General features: G+C 39.0%; 1 protein-coding gene across 5 annotated transcripts in view; it reads left to right on the forward strand.

Annotated features, from left to right (window-relative positions):
* Positions 1-27630, forward strand: part of TMEM108 (transmembrane protein 108) — a 171456-nt gene that overhangs the window by 58980 nt on the left and 84846 nt on the right. For all 5 annotated transcript variants that reach the window (XM_071429528.1, XM_071429525.1, XM_071429524.1 and 2 more), the window contains exon 3: positions 17733-17814. In XM_071429528.1, the coding sequence (XP_071285629.1) occupies positions 17775-17814 (40 nt within the window). In that variant the 5' untranslated portion in view covers positions 17733-17774. The remainder of the gene's footprint in view (positions 1-17732; positions 17815-27630) is intronic.

Raw genomic sequence — 27630 nt, forward strand, 5'->3', positions numbered from 1 at the left:
TTCTTCCAGGATCTATCTGTTTTGCACAGAGAGCTATTACTTCATGTTTTACAGAGAAATCTCTTACCAGGAGTAGGGTTTCCTGCCTATTCATTGTCCTTTGATGGAGTTTTGCAGACCAGTCTGAGTTCACTTTGATCTTGAGTTCCCCAATGAATGGGAAGCCCTGCAGCTACCTTAGCTGTGCTTGATCCAATAAGCTCTCTCAGGAGGCTGGATTTATTCCCTAGAGCATAGTGCCACACTGTGTGGTTCTTGCCTTCAGTCAGCTCACATTGTCAGTAATATATGTCTGTGCTTATCTGCAAAAGGCTGTGTAGCTGTAACACTGATGTGTAAGGTGAATGTGTCTTGCAGCTCTTGGCTCCTTGGGGAGGTACTTCTTTGTATGTAGATGGTATCTAGGAGCAACAGTTGTTGCCATTCCCAAACCTTTAGGATGCTTGAAACCCTGCCTTTCGTGTGGAGAAACAGACTGAATGTGCATTCAGGATGCTTTTATGGCATATATTAAAGGTGAAAGCACACTGTGACATTGACTGGAATCATTCCATCACACAGGGAGGCTTTCAAGGCACCTGCTAATCATTTGCAGCATCTGTAGTCTTTCTTGACTCTTGCTGTAGCCAAAACATTCTCAACACAAGAAGTAGCTCAGTGGTTTTGCATCCCTGTGCTTAATATCTCTGATAAAATGAGCATACATTTGGAACAGGATTTAATATTGATCACAATCTCAGGTCGTTAATGTGAAACATAGATGTCTCAGTCAAGAAATAGAGAGAGGAAATAACTATCTGAACTTTAAATCTATGTATAATTTTATTCTTTTCACCTAAAGTGTAAATTAGCAGGCTGCAGTCAATCTTTGCATCTTAGTCCTGCTATAGCTGTTTTGTCTCAAAAATATAGTTCAGTGTTCATGGCCAGAGAGAGAGAGAAACTCATCATTCTGTTTAGTGGAGATTTCAGGGCATTGTCATTACAGAAAGGAGACTTAGGTTTTGTGTCTTATTTATACAAAATGGAAAACAGATCTGGGAGGGCAGGGAAGGAAGCCTTATGTTAGAGTACTCAGCAGAATGATGGTTAAAGTACTTTCCTAGGCTGTGGATAACTATTTTAACCGTTGAACTGGAAGGAGCCTTATTTTTCTGAGAAAAGAGTTGACAGGCCATTTTTCCACCCAAGAAGAGTGATCAAATATCTGAAACCTCAATAAAAGAAAAAAAAAAATGGGGTGTGAAAAATATCTAACTCATCTCACTGAACAACACTTTCAGTTGTACACACTATCAGAAAGTGTCAACATCATATGTCACTCCTCAGCTTAGTATTTCCACAGCTGACAAATCAGAGGTTGGGGCAACACTGCATCAACTCTGCTATCGCTGCAGTATTCTAGGCCTGTGAGCTGAGGCAGACAAAAAACAAGCCAAAACTTTAACTCCTGTGTAAGCAATGATTCTCCAAAATGCATAAGTAGATGAAACTGGAGTAAGAAATCACACTACTCCTTGAATTTGCAGTTTGTGGCAAGTGCAGTGTCACTGTCATATTTTCTGAAAAATCTCTTTGCCCAGGATTCTTCTCCTGGGAAGCTGAGAAGCCTCAGCGAAAAATGAAAACAATAATTATCTGATTTGCTTCTCCTGTGTTTTGCTGCTTTGGAATGTGGTTCGGTCATTGTTTACCAACAGGTGATTGTTCATTGGTTTCTGCTGTGAATTATTTTGAATTATTGGCCAATCAGGGGCCAAGCTGTGTTGGATTCTGAAGAGAGTGTCATGAGTTTTTATTAGTATCTTTTAGCCTTCTGTCTGTATCCTTCAGTATAGTTTAGTATAGTATTCTTTAATATAATATAGATCAAAAAATACTAAATTAGCCTTCTAAGAACTTGGAGTCAGATGCATCATTCCTCCCTTCATCGGGGGTCCCTGAAAATACCACAGTGCAGTTCCAAAGTGTAAATACAAGGAACTTGCACGTATGTTAAATTCACATATATGAATTGTCCACCTACTGACATCTGTAGTGCTGTTTGCATGGCCAGCCTGCTTTCAGAGCAGATGTCAGTAAAAGCATCACAGACCCTAGGTAAGATAAATCTGAATATCTGGGTCTCATCTGCATTCATAGCACAATGGGAAAGACTTGACAGAGTGATGAAGATTTAAGAAATGGAAGTTTGCACAATTCAGGTGCTGCGTGCTAAGTTACTTAGGCATTCTAACATAAAGATATGTCCTGTTTTTTTTTTTTTTCCTGAATCTGTGATAAGAAGGATTATTCAAAGCTGCAATTGATTCATGGATAATGCAGACGTAGTATATTTTCACTGGAATCCAGAGAGAACTTGTTCATACAGATAAGTTATTAGAGAGGAATGGCACAAGATTTTCTTTCCAAGTGAATAATCAAGCATCTACATTGCCCTCAAAATGTCTAATATTGACTTTTTCCAACAAAAGAACATCAGATTCAGTGGACCACTGCCTTTGTGACTATGCCTGGTTTATGGATCCAGGATCACTATGACAAATCCACTGTTCTTTGGTGTGAGATGCACTGTTTTCTCAAGAAAACATTAAATGGTTTATATAAAGTCAATCTCACTTCCAGCCCAAACAAACTACTCCAGAACTGCTCTTTGTTTGCATTGTTCCATGTGCATTTAGCCTTCTGGTGAATAGCATGTGAAAGTTTTGTTCTGCTGTGTTACAGCATGCTCAGTTGTACTCCTACCTGGTGGGAACAGATGTATCTACTTCTCCTTCTTCAGAAATGCCTTCCAGGGCTTTGAGACTTGAAATGGCCTATTATTTACCAAATAACAGATGTCTTCACAGATTAGCCTCTTGGAGTAAAAACACAGGCACACCACACAAAAGATGATGATTAGCTAGTTGAATAACAATAGACAAACTCCAATGCAGATGTACAAGAAACAAGGAAAGGATCAGGCAGTTATATTTCTATTTTTCTGAGTTCATTATATACATTCTTTTTTATAATGACATCTTAATGTTAAAGCTGCTATTATGCAGCTTTCTGTTTCAAAGCTTCTAACTTATGATTTTTCAAATTAAAATAATGTATTAATATTTCTCCCAATTACATGCTAATAAAAGACTTAATTCAGTTTGCATACAATTAATGCATTTGTTGCAAAAGTATTCCATATGTTATTTTACTTAATTTCTTTAAATATATTTCAGTTAAGGATTTGCATTCATATCTTTCAATGTGAAGGAGATTGAAGAATGCTTCAGTGATAAATCCTGCAAATCATAATTCACCTCTCTGTATATGGTCCATCAGAAGCCAGAAAGTTTGCTCACATAATTTGGAGTGAAGCATATGAAGAATCAGACACATTTATTTACAGGACTTCCCCTTCTTTATGGTTTAATTGTCTCCTTGCAAAGACTTGAGGGCCTGCTGATTTGGTGGGTCAGAGTCTTCCTGAATGCAGAAAAAATATAGACAAGGACTCTATTGACCTTGAGTCTGGTAAAGGTTGCCTGATGCCTATTTTAGTCTGTCATTTTTTTAATTTAAGTGAGAACAATTTAGTCTCTGAGAGAAAAAGAAATTAACAAAACAGGGGGATGGGCAATCATGTTTGATCACATTACAGTACCTTGTATTATTATGTGGAATTTCCATATCACAGATCAGGAAGTTGAAATCTATCAGGGAGAGAGGACCATGCAGGACAAAGACTAAGATTTCTCTAGTGGAAGTCAAGGTTAGAGCTTTTCTCATATTAGTGGAAAACTGCCACATTAGATTGCCTTCTGGTCCAAAAAATCTTTATCCATGTATGTTTCTTCAAATTTTGCAGTTCAGCTGTGCTAGGATTTGGTTAGTAGGGAGCATGCTTCAGATGAGGGAGATACAAAGGTTGTGGCTATGGCCTAAGTGGTTGCCTTGGGTATGGAAATGATTAAGAAAGGACAGAGCCGGGGTATGGTCCCCATGGAAGGGAAACTAAGAAAGGGACAAAGAGATTGTTAATATGTGGAGATAACATGGTGAGACAGAGAGAGAAGGCACAGAGGGGTGCTGAGGAGGAGAGAATGGGATGTTTAAGAAAGGATGAAACCAATACACAAGAGAGAGAGGTGGGCAGGATTCTGGCAGTATGGACCAGACTTAGCAGTAAGGCAAGGTCAGGTGTCAGCTCAAGGGTTAAAGTCTGGGCTCAGAACATAAAAGGCTCCAGTTCTCTGGAGGATTGTTTTTATTTTAATTTTTTTAAATTTATGTTTTTCTTTTTGTGTTTTTAGACTGTGTAAATTACACCTAAAAGCCCTTTTAAGGGTACAAAGCAAAGCTCTCTGAAATATGGAGAGATTTCAGTCAACACTGCTCAGATGAATCAATATTTTATTTTATCGTAGTAGTTCATTATGTCACCTCTTCTTCCTGTAACTGTACATCATTCAAAGCCAGCTTTGAAGCCAGAGTTATTAATTTCCTGGGGAGCACTTCTGTGGCTCTCATTATTGCGGCATCCGAGCACTTTAAAAACATTAATGAATTTATCTGCACAATGTGCCGATAAGGTGAAATGACATTATGCACCGGGGAAAATTATGCACAGAATTATAATGTCAACAAAGGACATTTAATTTAGATGCCCAACTTGAGATGTTCATGCCCTGAGTTTCAAGAAACAGCATTGGATCGTCCTCTCTTTGTTTTGGAGTTGGCTTCTGCTGAGTCCATCACAGTTGGAATTGCTCCACACTTCCACAGTTCAGAGCGCAGGTGTTCCATGCTCTGCTCTAAGCAAACAAAGAAGATGCAATTAATGACTGCCTGCATGAAGTTTGGGTTTTGTGACTCCCTTGGCATTAGGCACTGTGGCAGAGACAGAATCCAGTTCTCCAGGGCAGCTGTCCACTGCCCTAGGCACAAACATGGTGGTTTTCCAAGCCCTTACCTCAGTCTTGTTGGACTGTCCAGTGCCATCGGTGGTGAGGCAGAGATGCAGCAAACAGCAAGTTCCTTCTTGTTGTGACCTTGACTCGCTGAATGTGTGCAGTCAGCCCTTGCTCTTACACTGAGTGAGGCTGGATATTAGACTAAAAACCAAGGTATGTGAGTTTATTATTTGCATTGTCACAGTGTGTACAGACTGGAGGCAGTGCAGATTTCTTGCCCTGCTGGAATAGATGCACCAAAAGAGCTCTCATTCCTTCATATTGATTCATATCTTCTGTAACTCTGTTGTGACAATCTTAGCACACAGGGGCAGGGGCTCCTGAAGCAGAGAGAAGCTGCAATTTTATTTGAAAAGGATCCTTCATTGTGTCCCTGGCTGGCCTCAAATTGTGGGAGCTGATTTGGGGATAAGGTGGAAACCGTGTCACACAAAACACCTATGGCTGGACATCTCCTGTTTTTGTCCTTGCAAGGTTGAACTCATGGCTCAGAAGCACATTGCACCCAAAAGACACAGCATGTTTTCCCCAAATTTTTACAGCCTGTAGAAGCCAAGCCATGGTGCAATCAAGCAGGACATGGAGGAGGTCGTCTCTGTTTCACTGAAAAATTTTTCTTTAGTAGGAAAAGAGAAGGATAGAAAGGGAGAAAGAAGATTTTTCAGATGCACAAATAGAAGATAGTCTCTATTAGCTTTCACAATGAGAAGGGTGTCTCACTGAAGTCTGTACCTGCAAAAATCCTGCTGTAACAATCCGGTCTCCCCCACATCCTCTCCTGTTCTGTTCAAGTCCACTCTTCCCCATTTTCCTTCATCAGTTCATTTTCATATTGAGTCCCATTGTGGTGGGACAGTCACTGGAATTACTCTGGATTTGCAGTCAGCAGCTCAGAACATGGCTTAGCCCATCTCAGTTGCAGTGTAGCAGAAAATATCTGACACACCTGAAATGGTCCTCACATTTTAGCTCTAGTCAGCTATTTAGGCACATGTTTATTTATGAAATCCACCTATCAGTCCTTCACCTAAGCAGTTCTATTCTTTCCCTGTCTAGGCTCTTCCTTACACTAGTCAGGAAAAAAAATAACAACCTTCTTGAAATGGTGGTATTTGCTTGCACAGCTTTATGAAACTTGAGCCAGATACTGAATCTATACTGAAATCTCCTGTCAGGGTCAGTGGGCTTCATCTGAGGGAGAACTTCACCTGAGGAAGAACTTCACAGTCCCAAGCAGTACATAGAGTTTTCACTAACCTATTAGAATAAGCAGTGCATCTGAGCATAATCTTACTTGACAAGATAATGTGTTTTTAGGTGCTGGTGTTTTGAGATTTCCCTTTTTTTTTATATGCTTTTCCTTGTGGCTTACTTGCACCTCTGTACATGCCAGTGAACCTTTGGAAGGAGGGAAGATGAGCTATTTAGCCAGTAGTAGTCTTGCTGGCTGCACAAACTGAAAAGGAAGAAAATAAGACACACAGTGATCTGAGTGCTAAATCCTCTCTAAAGCTTCAGACCTGTCATGTAGAGCTAAATCTCTGTCAGTGCCAGGTTAACATCTTGCCCAATCATCTTACCCTACCTCTCCTTCATTTGCCTTCAGAGCTCCTCTCCAAAGCCTCAAGTTGTAGACATCATATTGACATAGACTAGGGCATTATTATTATTCAGAGTTGCATAAAAAGTGAATTTACATTGAGTAAAACCAATAAGCCGTGCTGCTCTCACATTTAATTTTCTTGGAAATTCTTCCTATTGAATCAGACAGCACTACATGCATTTTCAAATGAAATTCAGTGTTTGCACTACAGTAACCTTGTCGGCAGAAGAATGAATAATTTGGAAATTACCAAGAGCCTATTTCCTGCCCCCTTCCTTCAAACCTAAATTTTTATGTGGCTATATTTCTATGTGATGCCATGTGATTTTTTTTTTATTTATTTCCACCCACTGTCTGAAAATGGTGTGGAAAATAGTCTTCTATAAAAAAGGGTTGTCGTTAATGTCTGGATCACTGGTTGGTACTCTCCTATTTTTCTGTGGCCATTTCTTCCTTTGACATCAAACCCTGGGAAAGTTGAGGATAAATAAATGGTGTCCCTTGAACTAGACACGGTTATGATAAACTCTGAGATGAAATGTCAAGCCTAAGCAGGTGTACTGTTCTACTTTCCAGTGTGTGTTGATCAGCCCGCCAAAGCAGTGCAGTCATATTTCAGAGCTCACTTTATCTCCCTTCTCTCCTTACCATATTGAATGTCTGATTATAAAGGAGGTAGTAAATGGCTCTGTTAAAAGGAGGTTTAACCAGAGATGTAGGTCAAGACATTGTCTTACTTTCTGTGTCAAATGATTATGCATTTATGCATCCATCCATCCAGATCTGCCAAAGATGTTCCTATTCTCAGAGCTGAAGTTGTTATAATTTCATAGAAGAAGCTGGTTCAGACAGACTTTGTCTTTGAAGCAATAGACTTCATTTCAAGATGAGTGTGTGCTCTAAAATAGCTGAGCAAAGGAAACCAGCAAACACTTCAGTTGGAATTGCCCCTGAACTAACATCCTATCATGGGGGCAAGAGGATCTGGCAGAGCACACAAGAAGGTCTTAGAAATGCCCAAACTTTCACATCTGTTTACCATACTGATATTTTTACTAAAAATATTTATATAAACCAAGTTAGGTTTTCTTGGGATTTATGGTCTTTTAAAAAAGCTAGCAATATAGGTTAGTATTAAATACATTAATGTACCATTGAGGCTGAATGGTTAAGAATTGAAAAGGTGGTTATGCTTCCCTACCATGCTTTTTTCAATTATAATAAAATGTTTCTTTCAATCTTAGGTACTTGTGTATGTCTATTATAACCTGTCATTGTGAAATTAGATCCTTATGCTGTACTCACACATTATGATTAGAGCTGGTTCAAAACATTCAATCCAAAACTGACATGGAAATAATCTTGAACATGTATTTTGATAGGAAGCTTAATATGATTTTCTTTTGACTGAAAAGAAAAAGGAGATACGTTGTACAGTTTTATTAATTTTTTTTCCTTTCTTCTTTTTTCTTTTTTTTGTTACCTTTTGTCATTGAGACACATGCTAGTATAAACAGAGAAGGAAAGACAAACAGAAAACATAGCTATCATCTATACATATATCCACAAACAAATATATATATGCAATTCAAAATTACAATAATGAATGCATTGCATTTATTTAATTTTTTTGATAACTGAAATGGTTATGTTTTCCTTAACTGTGGGATCTTGTTTGGTACAATAGGATGGGCCACAACCAAAATATACAGGCAGGGCACTCTGACCTGACTCAAAGTTCTTGTGTTTCACCCATCTTCAGTTCTCAGAAAGCCTGGTTCTGTGGGCTGGGCTCAGCATCTGATGGAGCCAGAAGAGCTCTACACTGCCATCCTTCACTGGTGATTATTTCTCTGTGCTTTGTAGATGTAAACCAGCCTAGGGAGCTGAGAGGCAAGGCAGAGTGGATGGACTCAGGTCTGCTGTCCTTATCTTCCAGCAGGTCAGTTGAAGTTCCCCTAGAGATGCTCCAAAACTTAATTAGCCTATCTTGATCTTTTTCTTCTTTCATATCCCTCAATCTCATTAATCTTTACAGTCTCTTGAGGAAAGTTAGTACAAGGGACCTTTTTTACAGATGAAGTTTTCAAAGCCAAAACCCAGTATTGTGAGATTTTTGTCAAAACAATTAGAGGCACTTTCATCTCCTAGCTTGCATCTTTAGTTCACTGTAAATCAGATAATGCTGATGCACAATATTGAGCCTCCTTTGTGGTGGTGTCTTAAGGATTATTTGTTTATCTGGGTAATTGTGACATTCACTAAAGGGAAGATGATTTTGCAGTTAAAATGTTATACTGAGATGTTTCCATCTCTGCTGTAGATTTCCTTTGAAGCCATCTGGGTCTGTGTAACAGTGTTTTCAGGACTTCAATACAGGTATGTTTGACAGCACAGGATTTGCTTGCATTTTGGAGCATCTTTATTAAACTGATATTTTGGCCTGAATTTCAGAGGCACAGAGCATGCATACTCCTCTCTGTGTATAGCTGATGCTTTCCATTCTTGAAAATTTGACCCAGTCCATCGACCTTAGGAATACAGTACCATATTATAAAAGAGGGAAAATTGTACCTTCTCTTTTGCATGCTTTTTTAAATCTACTTGAAATACTTGCATTTAATCAAGGTGAATAATGTGAAAAGCCTGATTTCAGCTGCTTCACAAAGGTAAACCCTTTTTCAACTCTCCTGTGTTTATTACAATGCAGGCAAAGCTATTTGCTTGCCTGTCCTTTACATTAAGTCTTTTTTTATTGTATACCCTACACAATGGGAAGAAGAGAATAGTTTAACACAGCTGCAGAGAAGTTAACCCCATAAGCCTTGAAATCCCTGTAGCTGGAGAAAGCTCTGGGTGAGATTCCTTTTACAGATGTTGGCATCCTCATTTTCAGTGTTACGGGTTGAAATCAATTGCTTGACCTTCAGCCCTTTGAAACTCAGTGGAGAAAAACAGCCCCACAAAAAAGGAATGAGCCTCTTCCTCCCAAGAGAGGCATTTTAAACAGGGCACAAGCACCAGGCTTCAGAGAAGCCAATCCACTTGCTCATTGCAGAGGGAGTTTCAGTGTGTAAATCAAATGTCACATCCACAGTGTGGACACCCTGAGGCCCATGAGATGCCACAGGAAGTCCTCCAGGGAAAACCCAGCATCACAAGAGTGGTGTGGAAGTAGAGCTTGTTTCTACATCCATTCCCTGCTGTGAGTGACAAGGATAAACAGGCTGTATTTTCTTTATTTTTCCAGAAGTTATAGAGACATCTTTACTAATATAGTCTTGTGTGCCAGAAAGGTCTTTTAGCAGGAGAGCTTCCAGTGGTTATCAAGTTCTTCTATGAAAGAGCAGGCAATTTATACTGCTGAATGCTTCCTTGGCGTAGTGCAGCCTGTGAAATTTTCATCATGAGCTTGAAATTAATATTAAAAGATTTTCTTTAGTTTGGCTGTCATAAGACCCACAAAGAAAATTTTGAAAAATCACACAAGTTAGTCTTAAATTTGTCATATTTCATTTGAAAAAAAAAGTCTTTTTAAGAGGACAGTGAAAAATGCTTTTCACAATGGACTTTTTCTGTACAACTTTCTTGACTCAGTTGTTCCACTTTCTTTTTTCATGTTGCATTGCGAAGGATTATTCTCACAAAAACTCAGAGAAGTTGGGTTTTTTTCCTTCAGTTACCCAAAACAGCATTTTTCAAGGTATTTCAATTTCATATTTCAATGAAATAAAATTTCATTATCCAAGTTTCAAATGCCCATATATTCTCATGTATTGAGGGGATTGCTTACTGGGAAAGAGAATATTGCTAGCTGTCCACAGGGATTTCACAAAAATATTTCACTATTTCATCATTGGATATTTTATATTCAGCCATATACAAGTTTTAAAATTAGCACAGAAGTCTTCCCCTGCCCACCCCTAATATGTATTAATGACAAAATTCTAATTATCCCTACAGCAGCTAAGTCAGTTTGATCTTTATGAAGATGTTAACTTCTCAGGGCTCTGCAGACATGAATGAAGTAAAGGAAGGGCTTTTTCTTTTCTTATACTAAAACTGGACAGACAGACAGACACACAGAGTCATGTCTTTGCACCATTGGGAACAAGAAACAACCAGAAAAACTGTGCAGACTTTTCTCCCACTGGAGCTGCCATAAGAAGTATTTGCTAATGGTAGGTAATTAGGAACAAAGAAATAGTCAAGAAATAGTCCTTTGCACCGCTGATGTAGTGTAAAGGACATTTAGCAGCCTACAGCTTTAGAGTTTTTTCTGATCTCCATCTCTGGGATTTCTCAGTTATAATCAGCCAAGAGAGTGACCCTGGCCATCACAGCTTTTCCAAAATGGTCGTGTCTCTTGTGAAATGGCATTTCATTTCCACCCTGGTATTTTTCCTCTCAGTTTTCCCTACCCTTTGAGTGATTGCTGTTCAGTGATTTTTCATGAGATGACCATAGATGCCAAGGCATTAAATAGCCAAAGGCAGCAGTAGTTTTACCCAACCTTTTCTGACTAAGTCCTTCCCCTGCCCATGGTCACTTAGACGTGAGGTTCTTCATGCCCATCTATTTTTATGACAGTAAAACACAAGAGTTCCTTTCTTCCCTCTCCCTTTCATCAGCATGCCCCAGGTCTGACATGTGAATAAAGGAAGACGGTGAAGGGTGAGCTAGCTGGCCATGGCCTCCACTCGCCACAGGAATGACAGTAGTCTTTAAGTGAGCATCTTGCCTAGAGTTGTTCATGAAAACACTGTCACAGCTGGGAGGAGGGCTCTGGGAACATAGGAGTTGGAACTGTTGTGTTAGAGAGATGAGGGATGGGGACTTCAGTAGTTAATGATGAAGTAGGGAAGCTGAGGAAGAGGGAACAATTGCTGTAAGGCTTTCCCTTGTATATCGACACTGCTTTCTCTGTGTTTTCCTTGACTGGTGTTTATCTTTGTGCTAATGGGGAGGTATGGATCCAAACACCAATGCAAAGAAAACCACAGCCAGCCTCAGGCCCAGTGAGGATTGTAGATGCTGTGCATCTGAATTCAGAGGGGAGAGGCTTTGGGAAGGTTATTTGGTTTTATTTTTGTTCTGGATGCTCTGAGGTTCTCTGCTTCCATGTTCGTGTGACATAGAATGCAAGAAAAGCATGGTAGTAGCTCTAGTTCAGATCCCACCTGACTATTCCTTATGCACATATGACAGGCCTGCACTCCACCACCAAGACTGGTTTTGATCAACTGTGATACCCTGAGGGTAGACCTCACTCTCTGGAGACCTTAGGAAAGCAAAGGGTGTACACTTTTCTGGGTAACAGTGGAAGTAGATGTGAATTGCTCATTCTTAAATCTGCAAAGAGGAATCTACTTCAAAAAGTGCTGAAAGATCTAAGTATAAAATGGACATAAATATAAAAAAATATGCACTCAGAATGTTATGAAGAAAGATGATAACAGTGGTTTGCACGTTCCAAGCAGTGGGAAATAAATCACAGCAAACCATGTGGCACATGTTGAACAAGAACAGAGAATTCCTGCTCGGAGGAATTTTATGCTGCAAGTTAATCATCTTTTTATTAGCATGCCCTGAGGCTTTTTTGGATACAAAATTTTGCAAAATAACATCTGGATTGTGGGAGCAGGCCATAAAATTAAGAAACAAACACAAAGAAAACAGAGTTGTGCTTGAGCTGTGTGTAGTAAAGAAGGGCACACCTGCTTCCTTTCATGAGGCACACCAGAACACCCACTGTGACTAACCTGTGGGATGCAGTGGATGAAGACCATGGTGGTGGACTTTACACTGGGGGAGTAACTCCTGGGGATAGTCTCAGCTCTCCTGAGTTGTAAGTGAGCAGCCTCTGCTGTTGATGTCTTATGAGAAATTTGGTGAACATCCTGGGGCAATATTATATTGAAAGGATCAAGGCTGGGTTTCCTTGATAGGGGAGTCAAAAAAGATTGGAGATGGAAATACTTCTGATTCTGCTTTTTCTCTTTCATTTTCTGGAGAAATACTATTGTTGAAAACTTTCTGTGATGTACCATTTTCTTTCCAGAATGATCCATAGCAGAGAGAAGGCAGTCAGAAGTAACATAATAAGGTTTATGTGCTTCATGGATGGGAGTGACATGTCTTTTGCCTGTCTCTTCTTTTCATCACCATTTTTCAGCTTCTTAATTTTAGTCTCCTGGTTTCCATTCGACAGACAAGAAAAAGACTTCTCCACTGACTGTTAGCTTTGCCTCAACATGCATCTTCTGTTCTTTCTCCTCTATTTCTTCTTTAATTTAAGGCCTGGATGGCATTTTTTTCCCATCAGACATAATGAATGGCTGGGAGCTGTCTGCTCTTTTGGACTCTTTTGTCTTCAATCCATCATTATGTCTTCATTGTCCTCTTTAATTTAACTGAGATGTTGAGGAGGATCACTTACTGTGAAAGACAATATTGCTAGCTGTCCACAGGGATTTCACACATCTATTCATCATCTTGGTAAGATAAACTATATGTGAAGTATTGTGTACTAAAAAATGCAAAATACGTAAGTCCATTTCAGACAGCAAGTGCTTAACCAGTATTTTTAAACACAAATAGGTTAGGTGGTTAGGTATATGACACCTTTTCTGGATACAAATTTTGTCTAATTTAAATATGGAAGATGAATATTTCAAAGTTGACATTGATTTGACTACAAACTTGCACTAACTTTATGGCTCTGTTTCAGAGTATGTCAGTAGGTGCACCAGTATGAACTGCAATGCAGAACTGAAACAAAAGTCATAATTACACTTTTATTTCCTGGTTTTCAGAGGGAGTTCAGAGGATTTGGGAATATGCCCTTTCACTTGGAGACCAAAATCTAGGAAATTAACTTTACAATACTTAAAAAAAAAATCTCAGGGATCAGGTATAGTTGTATCAGATAATTCCTCAAATACTCAGAATGGCTTCTCAAACATTAAAACTCAGTATGTTTCAGAATTAATATTTTGGAGAAGTCAACTCCCAAAAAACCTCAGGGAGGTGTTGAAGAAATGAGTGAAGAGTATAAAATGGATACAAAACTTAGAGACTCACATTAGATTCTGGAATATTGAAGTTTAGCACACATTTTCCAGCTAAGTTTTTTTCCAAGACCACTTCTATTTCTGCTCATTCTTCATAATTTTTTTCTGTTAAGTGACAGTTTGTGTATTTAAAACAGGTGGTGGTACTCTGGTTTTAAATTAAACTGTCCATAGTCAGGAACTGGCTGTGTGTCAGCATTTTCCATTTGCATGTGCACAGCTTTGCTAATCTATTAGTGCCTAAAATTACATTCTCAAATGGCTAAGAGAACATGGGTTGGTGAACTAGAGCACTCTCAACTACCAGCCCATCTGTAACCTTCCTTGATTGTGATAAATAAATGAACCCACAGGGCCCTGAGAAGAGTATTGTGATGGCTGGACATGGCTTGATACTCAGAAAGGAGATTTCCTCTGCAGCTATTGAAATGTCTGACCATGAGATTTTGCTTTGTCTTCTTAGAGGTACAGAAGAATTTCCATGATTGGAAGGAATTATTGTAGAAACTGTGGCAACTTCAGAAGTCCTTATATATGATAGGTACATATTTGCAGTATCATAATAAGAACAACAGTAATTCAGCCCTTCATTGCCATCTCTCAGAAAAGTCAAGGTAGTAAATGGTTGTGTGGCAAAAATGGCAGATGAAATTCGTGGTGATAATTGCAAAGTCACCTCCACAAGCAAAAATTAGTCCAAGATCCAACTACCTAAGGAAAGGCTTCAGAGGAGTTGTTGTTACTTAGCAGGCAGCTTTGTAAAACAGTGGAGTAGACCTCAGGAGCAGTGATGAAGACAAAGAGAATCATAGTCACAACTGGGAAGAGACTATATAAGAAATAGGAAATATCATTGTGCAATATGAAACTCCAGTACACATTCAAATTTTGGTGACTGCATACAATTTTGTTCCTTTCTCCTCAGATCTGAACTGGAATGGATAAGTACAGCTTAAGGCATGACAATTATCATTAGGTACATCTTCTTTCTGAAAAAAGAAAAAAGATAGGAATTCCTCAGCTTGAAAAAGAGATTCTAAATGATCTAATGAAAGACTGAAATTGTATGATGTGGAGGAGATAAGTAAGGAATAAGTATTCTCAAGTTAAAAAAAAATATGACACCTTAGGTAATTCATTCCACTCAGGCTTACTGGAGATAGAGCAATCTATGCCAGGGTGTAAAGATTACCTTGCACTGAGGCTGCCTCACAAATAATTTCCCTGCTGTCCTGCTGGCAGCTCATGTTTAAGTCAGGGTAATGGGCTTGCTGGAGCTTTCACCTGTGTGGGTGCAGCAGTGGTTCCTCTGTTCTCAACTCAGGTCTTGATTCAAGCACTTGCTGGGCTGGTTCATCTGCCTCAACTTTGTGCAGCCTTGATAGTCATTGCAAGCAGTCTCTGCCTTTGGAAAACCATCACTGGTGTTCCTGGGATTCCAAAGTTATACAAATAAATCTTATTAGATGTCTCTTGCCTCGCAATAAAACAAATCCTTGTTTTGCGCATATTTCCTGTACGCAAGAAATAAGGTATTAAAAACTGTGGGAGAAAAGTGTTTAAAAAAATGTTTTAAGAATGTTTAAATTTAAATTAGTTGAACTAGATGATCATCGTGGGTCCCTTCTGACTGAAATGTTCTTTTCTTTTAAGCCCAAGTCAGGACTTTGAAGAAATTGAGACATTCATGGCAATATTTCATTTATGTATGTTCACTGAGTTCTCTATATATAATTTTATGGCCATGTGGTCTAAAGGATAAATCTTCTAACTGAGACCAACAGAAGAACATAGTAAAGTTTTCCAGTGGTAACCTTTGTTTCTTTGCCCGTATGCACCATAGTTCATATTTCTTAGCACAGGGTAAATTCCTGGCCTAAATAAATATATACACAAAAGCATGCAATTTATTTCAACCACAATACTAGAATTTATGAGCAAATATCTTTCTTTATTATTGATGGTATTAATATGGAGATGGGAGAGAAATACCAAAAAAAATATGGTTCACAGCCAAGAACCGCATCACGTCATTGCCAAGCATAGTTAAAATTATCCAAAGTTAATAATGTGGATTTAGGGCTGCAATTTCAGATTCTCCTTTTTTTTCTGTTGTTTTTTATGACTTCACATGGGTCAGTGCTTGTAAATCCTGTTTTGATACAAACTCAATTCATTTGTAATTTGGAGGAGTACTTGTGTGTATGGTTTCTACATTGTCAGTGGCTTATCTGTTCTTGTCTTTTCCTGCATATATTTTTATTAATATCTTAGTGGCTGCTAAACACAGGCCTATAATATATGCATCTTTGAAGAGTGCTGTAATAGATTATATGATGTCTGTTTATACATGAAGACAGAGGTTTTTTACTACATCTGTTTCATCATTTGGTAACCCATAGGAAAAAAGAGGTAAACAGAAGTCCCTCAGCAAGTTTCCATGATAAAACTATAGCATGAATCTACAAACTTGCACTAACTTTATTGCTCTGTGTCACTAATTCTGATTAAAAATGAACACTAATTCTGATTAAAAATGATAGACTAATTCACAGGTGATTGCATCCATTTAGGAGAAAATGCCTTGCAAATACTGACATTTCTGCAAGTTACAGAGATGTTTTTAAGGTCCAGTGTTAAATGGAAAGTGTGGAGGAATCCAATTACATGGCATTTGTGTGCATAAATTTCTGTGTGGAATAACTTAACAAAACCCAAGCATCTTTTGTTATGGGCAAGAAAAGTCATGATCCTTTTGAGTTTTCCACATAAAAGTCAAATAGAGCTCTGTTTTCACAAGCTTTGCAGCATTTATACAGTTCAAAGGTGTTATTCATTTGTTTGACTTGTTTATCTTCTGTCTTCAAGACTGCATTTTAAATAAGCCCTGAAAGATTTTTATGCATGTTAAAATGACTCAGAAATGTCCCTAGGAGTTCAGAAAATGAAAATGTGTTGAACTGAAAGCTAGAGGATACTACATGCTTTTTAATATTGACCAGGGGACTTTTAAGGAGGTGATCTCAGGGTCCTGCTTTTCACAGTTAGTTTTGAATGTTTCACAAATTATTTTTTCTGGAAAAAAAGAGCTTGAATGTTGTGTTGTCTTTGGGTACTTGGTGAGACATTACTCACAGCATTGCTTTGGGACCACATTTGCTTTTCACTTATGATTTATGCGTTTATTTTCCACACAATGTGAATAATTAATATCAGCATGATTGGGATTTATTTTTTCATAGTATCTTTTAAACCAAGGTGGAAAAATATCCATGTCAAGTATTTGAAAATACCATCTGAGGACTCATAAAATATTATTAGATGCTTCCCAAGTGGGCAAAGGCAGGAGGTAAGTTGGTCACATGTTTTTGCCACATCACATTTTCAGACAGCAGGCACAAGAATTATGAGATCCCCTTCTGCACCAAGACAGTTCAATTTAGAAGAAACAGAAAATGTCTAGAGACATAGAGAAGGTTCTCCAGCCCAGGTAGCCAATGGGGTATATCAGGAAGGAATATGACCTACAACAGCTGACTGAAATAAAGCTAAAAATGCCAGGACAAAGCTGCCCTCTGTGCAGAGATTTCAGCAGAGTTTGGGATCTCCTCTGCTTTGGCACCACTGAAATTTTCATTGGGAAAGGAGGGGGTGGGCTTTCTCTGTGTAGTACTTCTTGAGGGATGTGAAAAGGGGAGGCTCAGGGAGAAAACTACAGCCCCATGGGCCCAGCACATCTGCCTGGTGGTGTCTGCATCTTGTGTTTGCTTCTCCACTGGGGACCCTTCCTCCAAACTAAAAAGACTCTGATGAAATTAATTTTATCAAGACATAAGCATGACATGAAAGTAATTTTCAGTGTGTTTATTTCACATACTCTTGAGAAATTTTTCCCTGTTTGGCCATGACTCTATCCTTCCCTGCCAAGGTGTTGGAGAGCATGGCCAAAGAAAGCAGAGGACAGTCAGGCAATTTCCCAAAGCTTATCAATACAATTTTCCTGTGAAGCTTCATCTGACTTTGTAATGAACAGGTACAACAAGGCAGTCTATATTTTTCAAACATAATTTTCTCCTTCTCTTTACTTTTTTTTTTTAACAGAATCATGAATAAACTGGCAGACCAGCAGGACCACATGATACCATGAAGAGAAGCTTACAGGTCCTCTATTGCCAACTGTTTAGTAAGTAAATATTAATTTTTTATTCTGTAAGAAAGAAACTATTCAAATCCTTATGTAAGACAGTAATATTTATGCGGGGCACAATTCAGGGAAGTATTTAACCATATGTCTTGCTTCAGGTACCTGGAGGAACCATATGAAAGTTAAATTATCTTGTTGTCTGAGATATTTAGAGATGTATTAAAAATGAGTTAAAGGATCAGCTGATTCTGCAGAGTTTTGTACAAGAATAGAATTGATTTGCTGTGTCTTGCAAGTGAGGCAACTATCCTCCTCAGAAAAATGAAATGAAAATACAGAAGGCTGGAAGAAATAACACAACATTTTTTGGAAGAGAGATCCATCCCACTTGGTGGGATGCCACTCAGTAAAAGATGTGTGAGTGAGGAAAAGTCTAGTCTCACACAGCCCTAAATTCTGTGTCACTTCCTGACAAGTTTCTTTCTTTTTCTAAGTTTTGGTTTTCAAAAGAGTCCATCCAATGTGAAAGTCCAGCAAAAACATCAGGTGGAATTTAGGCTGTGTGGACAAGGGCTGGCTCCCCTGTTCATGGAAGTAAGGGGAAGTTTTAGTTGTAAAACAGTATTGACACTGTTGGGGCGTTTTTATAAACTGACAATTTTCAGTGCAAGCGTCATAAGCAACAACTTTTCTTCAAAATTGTAGAGATTAAATAAAGTAGGACTAGATAAAATGTAAGTACAACCACTTGCTCTCATGTTTTACAAGGGAAATTGCTAATTTCCAGTAAAAATGGAAAAAAAAACCAGTTTTTTTTTATGTTGTTGTGACAGTGTTCACAGGGGTTTTCAGGATGAGGGAAGAGACGAGAATGTTGACTCCATGTTCAGAAGGCTTGATTTATTATTTTATGATATATATATTACATTATAACTATACTAAAGAATAGAAGGAAGAGTTTCATCTCAGAAGGCTAGCTAAGCTAAGAATAGAATAGAAAGGAATGATAACAAAGGCAGCTGGCTCGGACAGAGAGAGAGAGCCAGCTTTGCCGTGACTGGTCACTAAATCCAAACATCCGCACGAGACCAATCACGGATCTACCTGATGCATTCCACAGCAGCAGATAACCATTGTTTACATTTTGTTCTTGGAGCTTCTCAGCTTCTCAAGAAGAAAAAATCCTAAGAAAGGATTTTCATAAAAAGATGTCTGCTGTGGAAGGGGCTAACAGTGGGCCTGTTAGCTAAAGGAGCGAGAAGAAGCTGAGAAGTAAGAAGAAACTGATAAGGAGCTCTCTCCAAGGCTGTAACCAAGGAGACCAAGAGAGGAGGGATAGAAGAACTTTGCAGCTGGATGAAACATTTTTAGAAAGTTAATTAAGTCACCATAACTTCTCACCAATAGTATTATGTTGATTTATTGTGGCCAATAGTAAAGATAGAAGAAGAATAAACAATTGGAATGTGTATAAAAATCAGCCATATTCAATAATAAAGTGTTGCCAACTGAGACTGCTTGTGGTCTCTGCTTTATGTCGTGACCGCCTCGACAGCGACAGTCTGCGACATGTTGTCACTTCTATTTGGCAGAATGTTTCACTTCAATATACATATTTTCAAAGGCAATTTTGTATGAATTTCCCTTATTCTGGCCAAATCAAGAGAAAAACCAGAAACTCATGCTTAGTATACTTGGAATGAGCAATGGAAGGATTGTTATTTTATTGGATATATTGGATTGTGTGAAAATTAAATCTAAGGAATATTTTGTGGGCTGTTACAGAAATCTGGTTACTATCATATCTTTGCTTTGCTCATGATTGTCAGGGTATAGAGTGAGAGATTTCGTTTTGCTTTGCTGTATTGGTTGATGTTCTTATTCCTATGTACAGCTTCTCCTGTGACACAGGGGAAACAGAGGTGTGTCCTCATGACATTAGAGGGGAGGCTCCAGAGGAGCACCCAAGGTTATTTTACTTGAGAATAAATCTGGGCCAGATGTGCCTACATGACCTGGCCAGCAGCATGATTTTGGCCCCCTCAGATTTGCTGACTGGCTGGAATGCAATGTACGAAGAGTTCCTCAAGGAGAATTTTAACCACTGGGAGTAGTGGGGGCTGTGGTATTTTTACCACAGCTAAGGACCCAGAATACATTGCTGCATTTTGCCATGTTGAAATATAATTTAACTCTAAAACTAACTTGGTTTCTGGACCAACATTAGGTTCATTGGAAAGGAAATATGGAGCAGAACTGTATAAATACATTTCTATCAACATGTAGGGAAAAGAAGGAAGGTATACTGTTAATTCAAGCTATCACAGTGTTGAGTCTTTCTGTAACTATTTTTATTTTTTTAATACCATACTTCCCTGCTTGGCAACATTCCCTTTTGTTATCCCTGCTGCTTTAAACTGTATTTTTCAGGGTCATATGTTGACAAGATATGTGGCAAATAGAGGAACACTGAATATAAAGAGGGAAAAACCGAGAAAACTGTATATATGTATATGTATATGTATATGCACACACATTCATACGTAGTATGACTATATAGCAATATTGTCAGCTCTCTGATGTAATTTGAAAAGATGGATTCTGAACTTACTACTTCTGATGACAGGAGAAAAAAATGCTTTATTTCTCTGAGTGCAGCAAAAACTTGTAATAGTTTTCATTAACAAATGCAGCAGCAACTATAGCTATATCAGAAGTATTTGGGGCATCTGGAATGAATGTTTTCACTGGTTGGTTTATAAAAAGCCAGTGGCAAGTTACTTAATTTCTATTATCAGCTTGCTTTTAGATGCACCGAGGTGTGTTACCTAAGCTCACTTTTTCCCCAGTTACATCACAGTGCTATAAACAACCTCCAAGAGAGTGCATTCTGTCCAAGGAAGAGGAAATTACTTTAATGTGTTTCCTGTGACTGTTCCTTATGGTATAAGAAAGGCCTGCAGCATGGTCTTATTTGTTTCATTTGGACAAAAGAGGAAAATTGCTGCTACTATACAGCTGAAGAAAAAAGTAAATTTTCAGAGAAATTATCCAAAGAGGACATTCTGCTTTGGGCTGATTCACCAATGTCTTCCACCTGCCTGCCTTCCTCATCTGCAACTGCAACAAGTGGGTCTGTGGTGCTGCCTTGATAACGTGGCAGTGTTTTCATTGTCTGCTGTGGCATGAGTGAATGATTGAGTTTCAGGTTATAGACAGAAGGGATCTATGTATGCATTCTTGCAAACAGGAGCATAGGGCATGCATAAACACAGAAAACCTAGGATATCTGCAACAAAGTGTGGTGGCTTTTGTAAAAACAGTGATCAGCTGGAGAGATGAGACTCTGTGTGTGCTTGTGCATGTGCCTGTGGCAAAGAAATGTAGGAAGAATCAGTTTCACCTCCAAACTGGTGTCTTGTTATGTATGAGTCTTGCCACATTTTGCTTGTGTCCCAGCTGTGCTACTGGGCCAGTAGTGGCTACACTCATCTGTGAATTCTTTTCCACCTCTGTTCATCTGTGCTGTGTTCAGCTGTGTTTGTGCAGTGTCTGAGACAGTAGGACTCTGTACTCTAGAGGGCAACTTGGCTTTGGGGTTGGAAGAAAAGACTTACGTAGATATTGGTTTGATTGTCAAACAGTGGGATTTGTTAGTTGTATTTTTAAAATCAGACCCATATATAAATAAGATTTTGATTGTAGCTTATGTCTGGGTTTTTTTGTGAATTTCACATGAGTTATAGAAGCATTCTATTGCCATCCATACTCTTTTGCTTTCCAAAAAGAGCACATTCCATCCATTCATGCTGATCAAGAATAGCATGTGAAAATGGCACTAGCAACAGCTGCTCTTTTGAATAGAGTTGTAGCTGGCTTGAATCTGATCCCAGCTGTCAAGGGGTAGAGTCTGTGAAAATTGTAGCACTACACTTGGGCCAGGACAGGGACTCCGGGCGATGCTACTTTACCTCTAGTCATTCATAATTTATGAATAAGTAATTAAACTTGTGATGTAAAACTATGAAGAAGTAGTGCTTTCATACCATATCTTCAAAGATCCTATTTAATCTGAAATTTCTTAAGACATTAAGAGAAAAAAAAAAAGCCAAAAAAGATTGAAACAAAAAATTTGGAAGTGGTTTCTTAGTAAGAGCTCTTTGAAGTCACTAGCTAGATTGAGTTGATGAGGACCAATTAAAGTAAAACATGTGTCCACAATTTGCTGCCATTTGTTCTAGGCACATCTTTATGGATGAAGTTTGTTGCATCTGTAATGATGAAGATGCAAATGTCTTTCCCAGGAGGCTGAGCGATCTCTGTTTTTTATAAAGACCTAATGTGATGATTTAAGCCCTACAGCATGAGCCACAATATGTCTGCATTTTCTGTAGTAAAACATGCGCATCATAATTTGCCATGCATGCACTGTTTACTCAGGGCTTCTAAGTTGCATGTAAGCTAGAGAAAAATGTGGGGACATGTAATGGTGAAGCTTTTGGTGCACAACCTCTACATAAGACTTTATTCCTCAGGCATTTATTTTCCTGAAAAAGTGCAAGGACTTTTATTTCTTGTTTACTTACAGCACTAGGGTCTGTGTGAGGACCTGTCACACCACAGCATCTGAAATCGGCCATCTGAGTGCTTCTTCATGTCATTATCACTTAGTGTGTTCCCAAGTATCACTCTTTCATCTCAGAAGCCTGGCAGGATGCCCAGTAATATCAATAGAAAGAGTTTCCTGTTTGCAAGAATGTACCACTCTCTGTAGTAAAATGAGCAAAAATGGCTGTGAGTGGCTGTGCCTTGCAACACAGGCTGTCACAAGTCTCGTTTCCCCTTGCTGTGGATGCAGCTTGCCTTCCCCAGTGTTAACTGGCAGCCTGGCTGCCTCTCAGTCAAGTCTTTGCGGTGAAGTTCACTCTGTAGAAAGGGTTAGCACAGGCCTGCACTCCATTCCAGTCTGAAGCAAGTCCAGGGGCTCATCTCTCTTCTCGTAAATATTTGATAAACAATGTGAGTTTGTAAACTTCCTGTATAGAGAAGACCCAGTTTTAAGTGCCCTCTGAAAGGTGTTGAGCAGCCTCCTAATGCCTCTTGCCTCTGGTAGGAACCCACACCCACCAGCTTTTCTTTCTATTGCCAAGTGCTGTCTGTGAATAATTACATGTTATTAATAAGATGGTATGCACTGATGGCTCGTTTATACAATTACACATGGCTCATTTAGTGCAAGTGAAGAGGCATGGTAACAGTACAAGAAAGACTGCTGCCAGATGCAGGGGAATAACTGTTCTCTGCCCAGAGCAGTAGATGAGATGTGAAGAAATGGATTTATAGAGCAGGTAGCTTGACATTAGGCATCAGGCAAAAATGCTTTATCAGGTTAAGGTATTGAAACCCTAGAACAGGCTAGTCAGGAGGATTTAAGTCTGCCACTGAAGCACCAAATGGAAAAAAACCCCATCTCTCAGGGGAGACAAAGGTCATCTAGATGATTTCAAAAGCTCCCATCAAACCCTCTGTTCCTGTGACCACTAGGTACTGTATCCTTAGTGCAAATGAGCCTGCTTGCTTCCACAGAGAGCTCTCAGCTTGCATTAGCCATGTATAATTAATCCATTCGCTAGAGATGCACAGCTGACATGGGCTTAAAAGTACTGGGGATCACTTGATACACATCAGCAGAGAGTGTCTTCCTGTCATTCACAAGAACCCACAGAGAGGAAAGAAAACAGCATTTTTGTTGTGCTCTGTTAGATTGGCAGGTATTAGCTTGAGCAGAGACAGCAGCAGGGAGTGGTTATCCAGCAAACAGATTCCATCTGGTTTGCTTAAAAATTAGAAAGGTAAACAGCCTCTGGCTATGCAGTGTATCATGTACAAAGCTTTTTGGGATACTCACTGGGCTGAGGCATTTGTGTTTGAGAGTCACGTGGCTTGGTAACAGCCTGCCCATCGGGCAGCTCACAGCAAGCAGTCCCTCAACACTTTCTTTTCCCAGAATTCAATTAAAGGTTGTTGCTTCAGTTTCTCAGCAAAAACTGCCTTCTTGAAAAAAGCTGCAACCTTCCATTTTGGATTCCTGTCCTGAAAAACAGACCTTATAAAAGGGGACTTTAAAAGCAAACCAATGCACCTTATAAAGAAACTAAATAGAATTTACATTTTCTTATCAGATGTAGGCTCCAGTGTCCTTGATGTGCCCTTTAGTGAGATTTCAGCTTGAACACACACACACAAGAGGGAGGGTTCCTGCTTGCTGCCTGAATAAGCAAAACTGTGAATCGGGTGGCTCTCGCCATTCCAAAACTGAGATTGTTCCCATGAATAGCTTGCAGTATTTATTTTAAATTTGCTGGTTCCATGAGCTGTACCCTTAAAGGCATTACAGTTTGGTAGGATTTCACAGATAGCGTGAACTCTTTAACAAGTTTGAGGTCCATCTGTGGGGTGGGGATCTTCTGCCTTGTTTTGCCAAGTGCGGATAAAAATTCAGGACATAGCAACAACACAAACAACTAACATACTGTGTAAAGTTCTCCACTTTTCTTGAGGATTTGCTCAAAGACACAGAAAAATGTGGAATAGGCCTGGGGCTGTAGAATATCAAGTCATGGTTTAGGTCCTTGACACTGAATTTGGGATAAAAAGCCAACAGGCAGTTGCGTTATTATATTTGCTCTTTCTATTTGCAAACAAGTGATTCATGCCTTTGCATTTATCATTTGATAGTCTGAGAATGTTCTTGTTATTAAGAACCTTCAATTTTATGCTTATACTGGTGCTATTTGCACTAGAACCCTGTAGATTTTTCAAAATTAATGAGCATGGATTCTTCACAGTGTTTATATTCATCAAGCATTCACACACCAGTTGTGTATATTCATCAAGCATTCACACACCAGTTCTGGTAACAATGTCCATGATTAGTATGCCAGAAAACCAAGAGATATTAAGCAAATACATATAAATATGCATGCTTAGCCAAATTTGAAAATGCTGCAAGGATTTGGTTTTAAAATTCCTTACCACCTTGTTAAAACAATAATCTGATATAAATCCACAGTATTACTTCCATCTTATGTTTTGAATTATTTGTGTTTTGGACCTGAAGTGATCCCCATTGTATGACACTGTATCTGTCTAATCTGTTTTAGATTCAGTGCTGTTTGCCTCAAGCCCTGAGAGAGATGTTTTAGAGGGAGGGTGAATAGGCAGGAGTACAAATGTGACTTTCCTCTATTTTCCCTTTCAAAAGTCTATTCATCCATCTCTAACAGAAATGAAACTTCAGGAACAAAGACTTAGCAGCCTGTGCAAATTCATGTGTGTGTTTTGAGACCCAGTGTCAAGTGGAGAAAGAAATGTTGCTGTTGTGCAGACCTAGCAACCATGAAATATTGGTCCTATTGAATTCAATGGCAAAACTCCCATTGACATTAGTGGGATTGGGATTTTATTCCCAGCCTTCATATTCCCAGCTTCATTGCTTCAATATGTTGCAATATAAAACGAAATATCCTGTCAGACATTTATTTCTTTCTCCAAAGCCTTCTTTTCTTCGTGGCTGTGCCTAAGAAACATTGTTATGGTTTTTGACAATATTGCAATCAAGGCCTAATTCAGCAGAGATGGTAAATATGTAAATTGAGTTGTTACCCCAGCCTGACTGCTCCTGCAACAGTCACTAGCCTTGGGCTCGAGTTGCCATTGAACTATGTTCCAATAATTTGAAATAAGAAAATTTATATGTCAACATGCACACTGGTGTCTCCTGTCTGTGAATTATCCAATGCCTGTGACAGTGTTCCTATGGGAAAGACAGAAAAATTGCTGTTAGATGATCTGTTACATTGTTATCTGATATTCCCCATGTGAGAACTGCCCTTCACAAAGATTTGAACCACTGGTATCAGTACCAAAGCAAAATTTAGACCCCCGTGTTTAGGTGCTGAAACTTTTATATGTTAAAAGTGTCTTTGACTGCTTGCAACGCCTTTGAACTTTTCTCCCTCCAGCCACCCCGTGGCATGCTACATTCCATTATTTTTGAGCAGGAAAGACATAACTGGATGTTATGGCAGCTTTCATTGCTCAGTTGTTTTGTGTGTCCATTGTAGTTCACTGCAGGCTGTGTAAATAATTTACTTGTAAAACCAGGCTCATTGAAGGCAGTGGAAACAGTTTGGAAGAAATACACATACACCAAAGTGTCATCTAATTCAGCAGCATGTGATGGGTATTATCCCTGTCCCTTCTCTAAATAGAAAATATATGGATACCCTCAGTGGATCTACAAAAATTCTCCAAAGAACTTAAGCACATTTGACTCAATGAAAGACTTCAAAACTCCACCTGTGAAAAAACTTGGTGTGAATCATTATCCAAGTTAGCCTTTGGAACAAAGCCTTTGCTTCTAGAAGCAGTGCATCCATCTGGTCTTTATTTGAAGACAAGCATCTACAAAACTTCCTTGACAAACCAAGGCCCTGTACATAATTGGTATGAATGTATTGTTTTGTAGTATATTATTGGTTTAAACTGTGTGTATCCTCTAATGTCTGAAACCTCAAGGGCAGGATGTGCTCCTAAGGTCTGGGAAAAGCCACAGTCTCCTTTCACATGATGTTATTCCCCATATTATTTTTGGATAAGAGGAAGATGTTTGTTATATGTCCTACACAAGATGTTTGAAAAGTGATCTTAGCAGGAAAAATATTCCACCCCTGCTCTGGTAACTTAAAGATGTCCCTCTACTGGGTTCACAAAAGGTTCTGGAAATGAAGAGAAAAAGTTTATAGCAGGTCACAGCCTTTCAGCTAGAGAAGGCAAGGGAACCACAACAGTGAGGCCACATTTCCTTGGGGTTGAGGTGCTGGCCCTCCACTCTGACTGGTGTGTATCTCATCATGTGCATCACGAGTGCCCAGGAGGAGCCACCACTTCAGGTTTTGGAGGAATAGTGCAGTGTAGCCTGGCCAGCTTTCCCATTACATAGCTATTCCTATTGTTCAAGACCAGGCTCCTGGTCATATCCAGGGCCAAGGACAGGATTTCTGGGGCTAGGTTTTCCATATCAGCACATGCTTAATAACTGATTTTAGCACTCAGTGAATTTTCCTAAGTACCTAAGCAGATTAACCTGCTTTATTCCTGGTGGCTGGAGCAGAAAACTTCTCCAGGTGGCTTGAAGAAGTGCATGAGGCACGTCTCTGTAATACAGAGTGCCAAGATATTTTGGAAAATCTGATCCCTTTCCCTCGAATTTAAGGGAGCAGACTTTGGTTCAAAACTGTGTAATACTATGCAGAGCATAAATACTTCGCCTCAATATTATATGAGTAATATTCAGTGCTTGCTAAGACCAAGTTATAAGGAAGGGGGAAAAACAAAAAAAGAAGGCATGTTGAAGGAAGTAAAACAGTGTGGATGAGTAAAGAGATGGCTGTATATTCCTCATAATAAATATATTCATAATAAAGTAAATATATCCATTTCTTATTGCAGGTTTAATTGCAATCTTTAGGTATATTTCACATACCCATTTGAAACACTTGTGCTGATTGGATTTATTGTGTGCCTATTCTGTATTCATTGGACTGTTTTCCATAATTCTCTAGTGCAGCAACATGTAAATATCCTTCTAGCCACTGCCATCATCCGTAGAAATGTGTGTCCTATGGCAAAGTAAAGCTTGCTCTGCATGGAAACCTAAAATATTGCTTAGACCAAAATGTTCAGACCACACAACAAACTCTATCTCATGAGGATAACCCATAGACCTTCCTTATTGCTAGAAAAGGAACCAGCAATTCTCTCTCATCCCTGAGGAGTATTGGTCTTAAATAA

Source organism: Agelaius tricolor, unplaced genomic scaffold (genome assembly GCF_023055355.1).
Source record: "Agelaius tricolor isolate 1412-34295 unplaced genomic scaffold, bAgeTri1.0.p SCAF_6, whole genome shotgun sequence".
Lineage (NCBI taxonomy): Eukaryota > Metazoa > Chordata > Aves > Passeriformes > Icteridae > Agelaius > Agelaius tricolor.